This window comes from Camelina sativa, chromosome 13 (assembly GCF_000633955.1).
Source record: "Camelina sativa cultivar DH55 chromosome 13, Cs, whole genome shotgun sequence".
Classification (NCBI taxonomy): domain Eukaryota; kingdom Viridiplantae; phylum Streptophyta; class Magnoliopsida; order Brassicales; family Brassicaceae; genus Camelina; species Camelina sativa.
The window spans coordinates 19,882,374-19,897,196 of NC_025697.1; the positions used below are offsets into that span (position 1 = coordinate 19,882,374).

Sequence of the window (14,823 nt, forward strand, 5' to 3'; positions counted from 1 at the left end):
CGACAAAACTATCATTCCTTGTTCCTTTACAGTTGGTGGTTTACTTCTGTTGGTTATATATGACAGTTTACTTTCTCCCCTTTTTGTCGGTGATAACCATTTCTTAAAACCGCCATGGATCTATATGTATAAATTCTTTCTGTTCCCTCTGATTTTCCCTTTTCATTCACTCTCCCGTTACCAATCATCCAACACCTTCCAAACAATGAGCGATTATCTAAGAAAATCAGTCCAGGATCTCGATCTGGGTATTGATGATGCCCCAATTACTTTTCCACCGGATTTTGTTTCAAGAGCGGCTGCGATAAACCGTTTTCCACTGGTGGTCACTCCAATCAATCCCCGTAAACAGAACTTGAGGGCGCTAATCCGCCAGATGCCAAGAGTTTGGGGATTCGCAGAAGAGTGTGTAGGAAGAATAATCGATGGAGGAAGGGTCCAATTCTGATTCAAGTCTGAGGAAACGATGAACTTGGTTCTCTGTCGGGGTCCATGGTCCTTTAATGACTGGATGGTGATGACTCATCGTTGATACCCGAACATTTCTGAAGATGACTTGAAGATCATACCCTTTTGGATCCAAATCCAAGGTATTCAAGTTCTTTACTTAACTAATGTCATGGCTAGAAGGGTTGGAAATAGTCTAGGCTATGTAACCGAAGTGGATTATAATGAAAATGTTAGCCAAGTTGGTTCTGTAAGGGTTAGGATAGACTGGAACATAGACAACCCTCTCCGTTTCCAAAAGAATGTTCAGTTTATGCCGGGGGAGAATACCATTGTCAAGTTTCGATTTGAGAGACTTCACAATTTCTGCAACAAGTGTGGATCGCTGAAACATGATGTCAAAGAATGGCCTATGAGTTTTGACGATGCTGATCACAACGTATCTGATGATGAGAGTGATGGCAATGATCATCAAGACGGAGATAACAACATGGATGAAACTGATGTAACAACTCCTATGCACCCTGGATGAGTCATACTCGTTGCTTATGATGAAAATCCATAGGGACCATCTTCATCTTGAGCCTTTAAAAGCAGAAGGTGTATTCAACAATTACAGTAAAACCTCTATAAATTAATAATGTTGGGACCAATACATTTTATTAATTTATAGTGATATTAATTTATAAATATATTTTTAATTCTTTAAATTTTTTAAAATTATGAATTGGAACAACTATAGCAAAATAAGATTAAACTTTCGGATGGTTTAAATTTTATGGTTTAGGAATTGAACTTGTAATATTTAGTAAGCATTATTGACAATAAATTACAAATACTATAGACAAATTGACTTATACACATGACATACATAAATTCAAATCTATGAATAATAATATCAATTCTCCTATTTAATAATCTGTCAAATTATCAAATTGTAAATGATGCATATCTAAAAATTAAAACTTTAAAATTTAAATATTTGTATGACATGTTATAAAATATTTTAGATATATCATTATAGTTTGAAATATCACATTACAATTGTTCTATAGAAATGAGTTTTAGGAGAAACATTAACTATTATATCAGTGTATATATATATATACAAAATTTACATGATTATTAATTTATGATATTATTGGGACCATATTTACATAGAGATTTCAAAAAAATATTATCTTATTATCTTATCGAATATTGTTAATTTTTACACTGGTCCGACTTGGGACCGACAAAATTTATTAATTTATAATTTTTATTTATTTATAGAGTATTAATTTATAGAGGTTTTACTTTATAAGGATGGAGAATAGTTGTTGCTTTATTTTTTCACTTAAAATATCATATTCATTTCCAACAATCAAAAACTTTTTTGGCTGATGGTCGTGTGACTCGTGAGGATATATATAAGCTGATGGTAAAAAAGCAATCTTTAAGAAAGCGGTCTAGACGGCCGTTTAGGCTTCGTCTAGGCGCTAGGCGTTCAGCTCAACAGACGCCTAGATGACCGCCTGAACCGCTTAAAATTACATAAATTTTATTTTAATATTTATTTTTGATTTTTAACTACATATATTTAAATTATTAAGTTTTATATCTGTATACGTAATTATAAACATTTATATGTTATTAATATAACTTAAGTAAATGTTTTATTTTTTTGATAATAATTTATAATTTTTTTATTTTTCTAATATATATTTTTATATAATATTTTATATTGTAAATGCCTAAACCACCTAAAAAGTAAAAACCATCTAGACCTTTACTAAATGTTCGAGGTACTAAGTGCTAGATCACCACCTATAAACGGTCAAGTGTTGTTAAACAAACGGTCAAGTGTTGTTAAACACTGCAAAAAAGGAATAGAAAACGTTCTTTCGGGCTTGACAATATGAACAAGGAATGGCGAGAAACCGAATGATTATTATTACAATACTCGTTGCTCAATAATTTTTATGGGGTATTATCTTTTATTTAGCCATAAAAATTATTGGGAAGACTCAGAGATATGTTTCTTTGTCAAATCGAAACCAAACTTTTGAGACTTTTTTTTTTTTTTTAATAAACGAGGGCTATTGAGTTTTTGAGACGTTAGGTTGGTGTGGCGTTCGCACGTGCGTATCGTGGGAATGTATGAATAATTTGCACGCCTAATGAAAACGTTTCTTTGGTTAGGTTGGTAATATATAGTACGTCGTGGTCGTGCTTATAATGCTAAACAAAAGATATAATAATAAAGTAAACAAAAAAACGCTGCGTTTTGTTTCCACGTCTAGATCTTTCTCACAAGTCTCAAAGCAAGATCCTCGTTCTTGGTTATTTTTATAACAAAACTAAAAATAGAATGGGTGTGATCTCTCCGATTGAGACTCTGTTCTTGAAGTCTCATCATCGTCTTCTTCAACCTCGAGACTATTCCTACCCAGTGGTTTTAAACAACACTCGACGACATTTTGCTAGTTTCCCACGTAACAGCTTCTCATCCTCTTCTCTAGGTTTGACAATCTTCCTCCTCTGTTTTTATGAAAAGGATCCATTTATGTAGTATTCAATTCTTGTTTTTGATGAGTTTAGTCCTCTTGCAGGATCATTCTCGGTAGAGTTTCCACTAAGAAGTAACCCGATTACACAAAGTAAGTTATCAGCTTTTAACTCTGTTTTTTTAGGGTTTAAGCAATTCAGTTTCTGAATGTTTTTTTGATTACGTGTATTCTACGATCCAAAGATGGCAAATCAAGTTATCATTGGAGGAGATATGTCTCGGAATCTGACACAAACGAGGTAAAACACAGTCAACGACATTGCGACTTTATTTTTAGCTTCCTTGGCAAGTAACAGTTCTGTTTTGTTTCAGATGTACCATAAGAAAGTTTCTATAATGGAAACATTAAAGCAAGCCAACTCTTATATTCCTCATGCAATTCTCTCAAGTACAATATTAGCTCTTCTCTATCCACCTTCTTTCACATGGTTCAAGCCAAGGTTTGGATCAACCTAATTAATTACTAATTCGATCAAAATCTTAATTAATACTATAATTAAGCATCGCAATCTTTAATGACTATTTCTCCTTCTTTAGGTACTTTGTGCCTGGCTTAGGGTTTATGATGTTTGCTGTTGGAATCAACTCGAACGAAAGAGACTTTCTCGAAGCTCTTAAAAGACCAGATGCTATTTTCGCCGGTTACATCGGACAGTACTTGATAAAACCACTCTTAGGTTACATTTTCGGCTTAATTGCTGTCTCTCTTTTCAATCTACCTACTTCTATAGGTGCTGGAATCATGTTGGTCTCATGTGTTAGTGGAGCTCAGCTATCAAATTACACAACTTTCTTGACTGATCCTTCACTTGCGCCGCTTAGCATCGTCATGACATCTGTCTCAACTGCTACTGCCGTCCTCGTTACACCTATGCTTTCACTCTTACTCATTGGTACAAAGCTTCCGGTTGATGTGATTGGGATGATCTCTAGCATTCTCCAGGTCGTGGTTACACCTATTGCCGCAGGACTACTTCTAAACCGGTAGGACATCATCTCAATCAACTAGAAAAACCAAAATTTTCGGTTTATAATTTATATTACTAACTTAGAAATCATGTGACTGCAGGTTATTTCCAAGGTTATCTAATGCAATCAAACCATTTCTCCCGGCGTTAACAGTTATTGATATGTGTTGTTGTATAGGAGCACCCCTCGCTTTGAACATAGACTCAATCTTGTCTCCGTTTGGTGCAACCATTTTGTTCCTCGTCGTCACATTTCATCTCTTAGCTTTCGTTGCTGGTTACTTTTTCACTGGTTTCTTCTTCAGCAAGGCACCTGATGTTAAAGCCCTACAAAGAACAATTTCATACGAAACCGGAATGCAAAGTAGTCTTCTCGCTCTGGCCCTCGCGACAAAGTTCTTTCAAGATCCTCTCGTTGGAGTGCCTCCAGCAATCTCCGTGAGTTCAAAACCGACCCCGTTTTGTTGCATCTATTTGGTTTTTAGTTTTTTAACAATGTTTTTCTTTTGATTATCTTTTGCAGACGGTAGTTATGTCTCTAATGGGTGTCTCGCTCGTTACCATATGGAAAAACAGAAAGGAGTAGTGACATGAATCCTAATTGTTTATTTTGTAACGATCTAGTGTTTCTGTAACTGTAATGATCTAGTTATGGTTTCTTATAAAAGAACCAAGACTGTCTTTGTAAACGATCTAGTTTTCTGTAATGATCTAGTTATGGTTTCTTATAAAAAGAACCAAGACTTTATCCATAAAGAGTTTATAATGGTTTCAAATTTGTGTCTTGGTTGGTTATGATACAAAAACAGGTTATAGTAAAACCNAAAAAAAAAAAAAAAAAAAAAAAACAGAACAATACAAGTTCTTTATTTACTTCTCATGTGTAAGACTTGTGATATAAATTTAAGGGTGAGACTTTCATGGAACCAACCAATATCTCAAAAATACAATTGGATTTATGTGGAAATGGATGTTAATTATGTGGTTAAATATAAGGTTTGATTAAATATTCTTGATCCATATATACCTTTATTGAGTACAAGAGCATATCGTATCTTCTAGATAATCTCCGGATGAGCCTAGCATTATTCTATATTCTGACTTTTCTGAGCATCTTCCTTCTGCATTAATACTTTGTAATATTCAAGTCCTTTCTTTGAGGTCTTTAGGTTATCTAATGGTCCTTTGCTTAATCATGAAAAGATAAAATTCTTTGGCTTTACTCATAAGAAGATTCTGTCAGATTCTATGCGTTTGGTTATCAACGAAAATGAAAGGTCAAATTCATGCTTACTACAACTTAAACTGCTACACTTTTAGACTTTTATTTATTAACTTCTGACTGTGCCACTTGTTAATAGGGTAATAAGCTATTAGAGTTTATCCCCTCTTTTTTTGGCTCTGTTTATTCACTTTTAGCATATTAGTCAGAAAGGCAGCAAGTTAGCATATTGGTCAGAAAGGCAGCAAGGAGTTTTGGTTCAACAAAGTCAAAACAGCATGATGTCTCGACCATTAGGGATGGGGTAGGGTTCGTACTTCGTTCGTAGGGGGGATGTGTAAGCCACCACTCATATATTGAAGGTCTTATGATTGATGATTCTTCCAACTGAAAGTTAACATAAATAAAAATAATCAAATGAAAAGGGTCTCTAATAATCACAAATGGTTATATACAGTATATAAAAATCATGGTGGAAGATGATCTAAGCATTATCTATACAAAAATGATTCGAGGTTATGCTTAAAAAGAAGAATGTCATGTCTGATTACATCAAATTATTTTGTAATACACATTATAAATATTTTAGCTATTACCTCATCTGTTTTGGTTGGTAGAGTATCTTTCCATACATGTGATTTAAAATACAAAAAAAAAAAAAATCATAAAAAAACAAGAGAATTATTATTATTCATTTTCTTAATACAACCCCCTTAATCTTAATAACAAGAGAATTATTATTATTGCTTTAGTAACAATCTTTGTTAAAATTCTGACTTTTTGGTAAATCACAAAAATGTTTAAATTATTTTTAACATTTAATTATATGATTGATCATTGATCTAATATATAATCCAAGGGTTATATTAATCTATATACGTGGTTGACCAAACAATTAAATTTATAGCCATGATAATTTTTTAATTAAGTAAGTAGGAAAGAGAAACAAAACACAAACCAAAATAGTCCTTTCTCTTTCAATTAATTACAGAATTACCATTGATTGTAATTTTGTTATTTTTATTATCATGACCACTATTTATTTTAATACCAGAGAATTCATCACGGATACTATTCATCAACCATCTATTAACACTGCTATCAGAACGATGACACAATTTATCACCATATAGACATATAGTGTTATTTTTTTTTTTGTGATTTGTATGTATAAGTATTTTATTTACGTGTTAAATGATATAGTATCATGATAAGTTCACATAACATATGTTATATGGATAGTTATCATGCTAAACGAGTTATTATATTATACAAAATAATTTATAAAAATACATAAATATATTACTACTGATAACGATAATGTTAACGCACTACACATATTTGTAACATGTTAAGATACAAAATACATCAAATAGTATTTATATTAACCAGTTAAAATATTAAATAATATTACACATTGATAAATTAGGATGCCGAGGAGGTACATAACAAATGAATATATTGTATGTTAGATGCTAATTTATTTATTTAACATGATAAGAAAAAATGTATGTCGATAAGTTAACTGTTAGCACAATACAAAATTTATAAACATGCTATATAAAATATTAACAGGAATATGTTATTATTATTCTTTGTGAATTGTGTGTATAAGTATTTTATTTACGTGTTAAATGATATAGTATCATGATAAATTCAATATGTTATGTGGATAGTTATCATGTTAAACGAGTTATTATATTATACAAAATAACTTTTAAAAATACATAAATATATTACTACCGATAACAATAATGGTAACACACTATACATATTTGTAGCATGTTAAGATACAAAATACGTCAAATAATATTTATATTAACCAGTTAAGATATTAAATAATATTACACATTAGTAAACTAGGATGCCGACCAGGTACATAACAAATGAATATGTTGTATGTTAGATGATTATTTATTTATTTAACATGATAAGATAAATTGTAAATCGATAAGTTAAATGTCAGCACAATACAAAATTTATAAACATGCTATATAAAATATTAACAGGATAAAAAGTTATATAAAAAGATAAATGGTCTTGTAGCAAACTACGTACCTTTGTAACATGTTAAAATAGTGCAAATTATACCAAATTTTCCAAAAATTTCCGATCAGCTATTTTCGATGATGACCACTGACGGCTTGCCGGTTTCGAGTAGGCTTATTTTACTTGCCTCTCCACCTCACCTTCTCACCACGACACTTCCGTTGTTCTCCGCTCCGACTCTCTTGCTCGTCGATCCTCCTACGTTACTCTTCTCACCGCTCGTCATGTTTCCCTATCAACTGAAACAGATCACAGTTGATTCAACCCCAGGCAGGATTCAAAACCACTACAGCGACACATGATGGAACGGAAGAGAAGAGAGGAGAGAGATAAAAAAATAAAAATAATAAAAAACATATAGATACAGGGGTAATGATGTAACTTTTATGACTTTTGTACTATGTAAATAGTGACGTTTTGTGTCAGTTAATTTTTCATTCTTCTGATGGTACAGATTGCAATTACCCATAATCCAATGGACGACGACTGTTAAAAAATAAAGGAGGAAACAGTGGACTGCGTAAAAATGGTAAATGACCTTATTAATCTCTAAGATTGTAAATTATTACTATACTACCATTACCCCCAAAAGAAGCAGTTCGAAGAGAAAAAAAAGAAGAAAACAGAGTAAAGTTGTAAACGTCACACAAAACGTCGGTCGTAAACAGATCCAACGGCTGAAAACAATTCAAAAGCACGCCAACACTGACGTCGTAAAAAAGAAGAAGAAGGAAACCGTGTCTCGTTCGTCGTCGTCGTAACTCGTAAACCAAAAAACCAAATTAATGATTAATTATTATTTATTTATATAAACAAAAAGCCTCATTTCTCTCATCAACTATTGTTGCGTGTTTGGTTATCTCTCTTCTTCTTCTTCTTCTCTCTCTCTCTCTTTCTCTTTTACCTAAATCAAAGGGATTTGTTCTGATCAAAAACTTTTATTATTTTTTTTGAACAGAATTTAACAAACAAATCCCTAAAAACGAACCCATCCCTTCAAGATTAAGAAACCCCACCGATCTGTTGAAAATTTTCATTCCGGAAGCTTTTGCAAATTGGTGGCAACAAAAAATCTCATTTGATCTGACTTTGTTCTGGTAAATTTTCTCTCTTTCAGAAATTGATTTGTTTTTTTTTCTCCACAGATCTGAATATTTTTATGGGTCATTTCTTAATGATTAATCCGTCTTCTTAATTTGAGTATCGTGATAGATCTTATTTATATAGCTGGGTTTAAATCAAATTGAATCGATTTTGATTATGTTGAATCTGGGTTAGGTCGAATTGAATGATTGTATTGAAGCTGGTGGGTTAAATCGAATTGAATCGAGTTAATGGGGTTTTTTTTTTTGTTTTGTTTTGGTTCTTTGTTAATTGAAGGTGAGATTTGTGAAGGTACAAAGAAATGGGCTCTGAGCAGAACAACAGCACAAGCTTTCCACCAACAGAGCCAAAGCTCTGTGATAACGGATGTGGGTTCTTTGGATCACCGTCCAACATGAACCTCTGTTCGAAATGTTACAGAAGCTTACGTGCCGAGGAAGATCAAACCGCGGTAGCCAAAGCTGCGGTTAAGAACTCTTTAAAGATTCCATCTTGCAGTATCGTTGTGCCGGAACAAAAGCAGGTTCTGGAAGTTAAACCAGCACCTGTTGAAACCGTTGTTGTAGCCGCTGAGCCTTCTTCGGCTGCAGAGGAAGATGGGGAGCCGTCGAGACCTGTACGACCGAACAGGTGTTTCAGCTGTAACAAGAAGGTTGGTGTAATGGGTTTTAAGTGCAAATGCGGTAGCACGTTTTGCGGGAATCATAGGTACCCTGAGAAGCATGAGTGTAGCTTTGATTTCAAAGAAGTTGGGCGTGATGCTATCGCAAAGGCGAACCCGGTGATTAAGGCGGATAAAGTCCAGAGGATTTAAAAACAAAATGTTATATCTTCTGAAGTTATTTCTTTGTCTTCGGCAATTTGATCAGTTTCTTCCCGGGAATGTTGATGTGATGTGATCATGTTCGATTTGTGTTTGGTTTCCATGAATCAAAAAATGAAATTTGCTGCTCTTGGTTTCACTTAAAACGGAGTCTCATTTGCTCGTACGTTTATCTTGTAAAACGGAGTCTCATTTGAATCTATTTGCTTTTCTTCTTGGTTCTGTTTTCATTCAACATAGAGATTGAACATGTTTAGTGTGCCTTTGTTTTAGTATCTCATATAGTATATTATAAGAAAATGCGCATAAATGGTGGGTCTCAAATCAGTTCGATGTGGTGTCTCGTCGGGTAGAGGTGTCAAGCGGGCTACGTGTCTGCGGGCTAGATCAGCGGGACGGGTTTGGACACTAAATATTAAGCCCGTTAAAAAGCAGGTTTTAAGGGTTTAGCCCAAACGGATTGCAAGTTTTAGCGGGTTATACCCGCGGGTTGACAGGGCAGCCTGCAGTTTTCAAATATTAAATAAAAATAAATATTTAATATAGATATATAATTATTTTTATATAATTTAAAATATATATCTTTTATAAGTATGTGGTAACATAAATAATTTAATGTAAAAAAATAAAACATCTATACACAATTAATATAAACATTGATTTTATTTAAAATTGTTTTTTAATTATTATTTATTATTTTTAATTTATTTTAATATATTTTTTATTAATTTTATTTTATTTTTTAATATATTATTTAAGTCCGCTGGCCAGCCCGCTAATCCGCTGGGCTTAGCGGGACGGGTTTGAACATAACTTTTATGTCTGCTGGCTTAGCGGGCCGCCCATTACGGTCTAAAAAATAAAAATTGCCTACTGCGGACGGCCCAGATGAATGCGAGCCGACCCGTTTGACATCTCGTTGGGTCATCGGATAACACCTGTGACTGTGTTTGAAAAAAGACCATTCTTGGAACTTGGAGATAAGATTCTTAGATTAATTTTCATTCTGTTGGCAACTTCACATACACACAATTGAAACTCAAACAAAAATAACATACTGAATAAAAATATAAAAATTAGCATTACAGGCCCAATGCGGCCCAGGATATATATCGCAAATGGATCTGAAACTGGCTTTAGGAAGAAGATATATACTGTATCATTCACAATTATGTGGCTTGTCATGCAATTAATCGAGATTGTAACAGTATGAAACATTGCATATGAAATCTTTTAAAAGGCCTATGTTTTTGAAAAAAATAGATTCTCGAACTTTTTTTTTACTATTGTAACTTTCTATTTTTTTGCAATTTTTTTAAAAAGACAGTTTTTTTTTCTTTTTTAATTCAAACAAAAAAAAAAAGTAATTTTGTTGTGGTTTAATATTGACCGGATCACACTACTACTCTAGACCCACAAGAAAATTTAAGCCTAGTTAAGCTAAGTTGACCGACTCTAAAACATAACTAAATGAAAAGTAATCGGACGGTTGTGAGCATTCGATTCAAGTTTCACGAGTAATCTCAGACGTCCACTTACTCGTGACGGACGGTTGTGATCATTCGATTCATGTTTGGACGGCTGAGATTATATTAATCCAAATACATTCAATGAAGATTTGATGACCGTTTACAAATATTTTCATTATTAGGTTAGTACGATCCCAAAGCTAGATTATTTTAATTAAAACAGAGATTCAAAGAAGATTTTTGAAGACCGTTATAATTTTATTTTCTCAGATTCTGATTTAAAAAAAAAAATCATTTGATCAGTTTCCCTCTCACGGTGAAGGAAAAGGTCTCTAAGAGAAGATTCTCTAGGAGATGAGTTTCGTCTCTATGCATCCCTTTTTCCAGGTTTCATTTGATCTTTCTCAGGTATTATGTCTTTGTGCTAAAATTATCAGTGCTAATATATGGTGATGAACCTTTGCTGTTTTGGCTGGATTTTGTACGGAAGTGTTCATGGTTTGACAATTAATACAACATTCCGCAGCAGAAATCAACATGATGTGGTAAGAGAAACATGAATGCATCAGAGTATTGTAAATTTTGGTGCTCTTGTTCCTAATCGGATCAGTTCGTTTAGATTTTTAATTTGTGTCTTGAATTCTATGAATTCTATGGACAAACGTGATTTTTCAACATGGAAGAAGCTTGAGGACCATTTGAGCCAATGAAATCAATTGGAGCCAGTACAAAGTTGCCAAAGGAGATAAAACAATATATCCTTTTTACATCCAGACAGGATTTTTCAAAAAGGATCCTGTCTCAAACTATTTTTTTGACCCTAGGCAAAATAAAATTGTAGGCCTTTTTATACACTACAAAAAATTATGGTTTTTTTTTGGATCCTTTTTCTTTAGAAGTTTTAGTCAAAAAAAAAATTTGGACCCTAGTTTTTTGTCTACCTTGCCACCCCTTAGAGACAGGCATGTATTCATGTGTGAATACATACATGCATACATTCATGATCATGTGTGCATACATGTATTCATACGTTCATGTATATTTGCTTCTTGATTTATTACTTCGTTTATTACATTGTAAGCATGTTCTTGTTTGTTTCTTTTGCTAATTTCAACGTTGCTTACTCCATTTGCCTAACTTGTGTGCTTAGTTCTCTGATTTACTTCATAGTCTTCATTGGACAGCTTTCTTTGTTTCTTACTTGATTTACTTCATGGTATTTATTGGACAGCTTTCTTTGTTTCTTACTTGATTTACTTCATGGTATTTATTGGACAGCTTTCTTTGTTTCTTACTTTATTTATTCTCTGAAGACAACATGATTTGTTGATTCAATTCAACTAAGAGAATGAACATAGTGTGCCTTTGTTTTAGTATCTCATATATTATAAGAAAATGACCATAAATGGTGGGTCTCAATCAGTTTAATGAGGAACCAACAATGTTGATCCTTTTGAAGAGGTAATTTTGAAATGTGGTATACAAAATGGGTAGTTTTGAAATTCTCTCTACAAAAAAAAATATTTTTGGGGTTTTATGGAATGTATCAAACACTAAATAAAGCCTACTTTTAATTGTTGTAATAAAAAAGACTAATTTCACACCAAGGATAATTAAAACACAAGTGAGACCAGCCTTTTTCTATTCTTGGAAAGCGTCCTAGAATTGTGTATATATTGACAAAATCATGGAAATTTTCGGCCTATAATTTCTTCTGATATTTAGAATCAAACTTTAGTTATTTCGAACTCAAAAAAATGACATTGGTACGAAGAAAAGATTGAACCCGTATAAGAACACACTAACCATATATATGGTAATTATGGATGGCAACTACCCCCTCTTTAAACAACATATTTTCACGTAAAATATACATAACTTTTGTTTTGTTTTATCCTTACAAATAAATTTACTGAAAGCTTAATTATAATTTTTTAAGAAAACTATATATAAACAATTTTTATACTACTTGAAAATGGGAGAACTTAAAAACCAGAAGTAGTTTGATTTGGGTACGTAATTCTTGTAAACAAATAAAACAAACCGAACATAATTAACAATCAAATTCATCAAATAACTCAATAAAGTAAAGAACAACTTAAAACCTCACATAATCAAACATTAAAAAAAACAACTACCACTAAAACAAGACAAAAATAAACAAAGAAGAACCTGAAACATCTACTGAATTGTTGTCCACAAACCCATCGGAAAAGGCTTCTTCATCATCGCCGTCTTCATCTTCTCATCATACTTAGTATACACCTCCTCTTTAATCATTCCATGTTAGCTTGCTTTATATATATGTAAGATCTATTAGTAAATAGCTACATATATATAAGTACATAGCTAAATATATTCAATTCATGTGTAATATATATGAGTAGCAATCTAATCAATATGGTGGCCGACCAGTAGACCAATACTGCTGATCATTTTGCTGTGGCGGCGGCAACTGAACCGAGCCAAGAAGATTTGGTGGTAGTCCTTGAGCCGCCGCCATAGCTGCCATAGCTTGTTGCTGCCCCATCATTGGTGGAGATCCCATTCCACCACCACCTCCTCCTCCTCCTCCTCCCCCACCTCCCTGAACAGGCGTTTGCATCTCATCTTCTTCCAAAGGCAGTCTCTCGTACGCCGCATTGCTAAAAGAGGCCGCCATAACCACCACAGGACCCGAACACAACAACGGTCCTACTACACTGCCTCCAACGACCTGCCCTTGTCCTCCTGCTAGGTAAACACTTAGTCCGGTGGCTGCAGGAGGCGCAGGTGGCGGTAAGAAAGATCCGGAAAGAGAAAGGATTTCAAATCGGCCGTGGAGGCTAACTACCGAGCCAGCTGGTGATCCGGGCTGACGTATAGTGACGTTAGTAACGTTTCCTGTGCCGCTCATAACGCAAACGCCTCTTTGGCGGCGTCTAGCGAACGTAGCCATACAGTCAACTATGTCACATCCGTCTCCGATCTCCATGACATGAGTTCGAAGAGCGTTTGCGCTGTCTCTTGTTATGATTATTGGAGCTTTAGGTTTGTTCTTGGATCCTGCTGGTCTTCCTCTTGGCCTTCTTGTCATCTGTTCTCCGCTTCCTCCACCGCCGCTTCCTCCTTCTCCTCCATGTAAACTCATCTCTTTACCTTCGCTACCACTGTTGTTACCCATGTTGTCCATGTTATCGCTTGTCTCTTCGCGATCCATCTTCATAGATCGATTCAATATTGACCCTCCTTGCTGCTCGTGATCTTGGTCAGGGTTTCTTTGCGGCTGCTGATGATGGTTGAGAAAGAACTGTTGTTGTTGTTGTTGATGATGTTGTTGTTGTTGTTGTTGAAGATGTAATTGAAAGTCTCTAGCGTGGAAAGGAGGAGGGAGAGAGCTTTGTGATCCATGAGATTGAACTGGATCCATTTCTATGTAGAGATTGATCGGTGAGGGAGAGATGAGAATTGATTTTGACCTAGGAGAGACTCTAGCTAGGTAGAAGAGAAAAAGAATAATAATGTTTTCACAACAAATATCAAGCTGGATTTTTCTTCTTCATCTTGTTCTTTGATTGATTTGGCAAGCTAAGGTTCTCTCTCTTCTCTCTCTTTCTTGTCTTCTTATTCTCTTCTGTTGAGTTGTACTTGGCAGAGGAAGTGAAAATTAAAGGGCTTATGGTAGGCTTTTATTATTTAGTATTTTTTTTTAGTTTATATGAGATGTGTTGGGGGATTGAGGTGTCTGTGGGGGTTGTCTGCTTAATTTGCTTTGGTTGGTGATTGGTAAATTAGGGTTAGGAAGAGAGAGACAGAGAGGGAGAAGTGAAAGAGAGATGTATAGATTTACGTTTTTTTTTTTCTGCTTATGCTTATGACAATGACATCATTCTCATGTTTTAGGCGGTGCTAATTTGGTCCCTACCTCTACGCCATTTTTCCTTTGTATAACATTTCAATCGCTCTCGTTTACATTAACAATCTTATTTATTTAGAGGCTCTCTTTTTTCATTAGTAGATTTTACTCTTACATGATATAGATTGTTCGTTATTTTCTGATTCTAAATACTGGCAAAGACTTTTCAATGACTATAATTCGATAATCGATAGATATATACTTTTCAAAAAATTTATTCCATATATTTCATCAAATTTTAATATAAATCTATATATCATATAGTTATCCTAGTTCTCTATATTAAATATTGGCAACC

General features: G+C 33.9%; 3 protein-coding genes across 4 annotated transcripts; 2 read left to right on the plus strand and 1 right to left on the minus strand.

Annotated features, from left to right (window-relative positions):
• LOC104737213 (probable sodium/metabolite cotransporter BASS5, chloroplastic) lies at positions 2,680–4,745 on the plus strand. The gene is made up of 7 exons (XM_010457333.1): positions 2,680–2,948; positions 3,039–3,086; positions 3,179–3,234; positions 3,308–3,435; positions 3,533–3,979; positions 4,065–4,401; positions 4,487–4,745. Exons 1-7 carry the CDS (start codon positions 2,798–2,800, stop codon positions 4,547–4,549), a joined length of 1,230 nt encoding a protein of 409 aa, XP_010455635.1. The 5' UTR covers positions 2,680–2,797; the 3' UTR covers positions 4,550–4,745.
• LOC104737214 (zinc finger A20 and AN1 domain-containing stress-associated protein 7-like) lies at positions 8,052–9,378 on the plus strand. Of its 2 annotated transcripts, none has more exons than XM_010457334.1 (2): positions 8,052–8,331; positions 8,615–9,378. In XM_010457334.1, exon 2 carries the CDS (start codon positions 8,640–8,642, stop codon positions 9,150–9,152), a length of 513 nt encoding a protein of 170 aa, XP_010455636.1. In that variant the 5' UTR covers positions 8,052–8,331; positions 8,615–8,639; the 3' UTR covers positions 9,153–9,378. The 2 variants fall into 2 exon arrangements, with proteins under 2 accessions (XP_010455636.1, XP_010455637.1); XM_010457335.2 differs by having other exon boundaries at positions 8,058–8,331; positions 8,630–9,378.
• Positions 12,671–14,493, minus strand: LOC104737216 (AT-hook motif nuclear-localized protein 26). The gene has a single exon (XM_010457336.2). It carries the CDS (start codon positions 14,037–14,039, stop codon positions 13,026–13,028), a length of 1,014 nt encoding a protein of 337 aa, XP_010455638.1. The 5' UTR covers positions 14,040–14,493; the 3' UTR covers positions 12,671–13,025.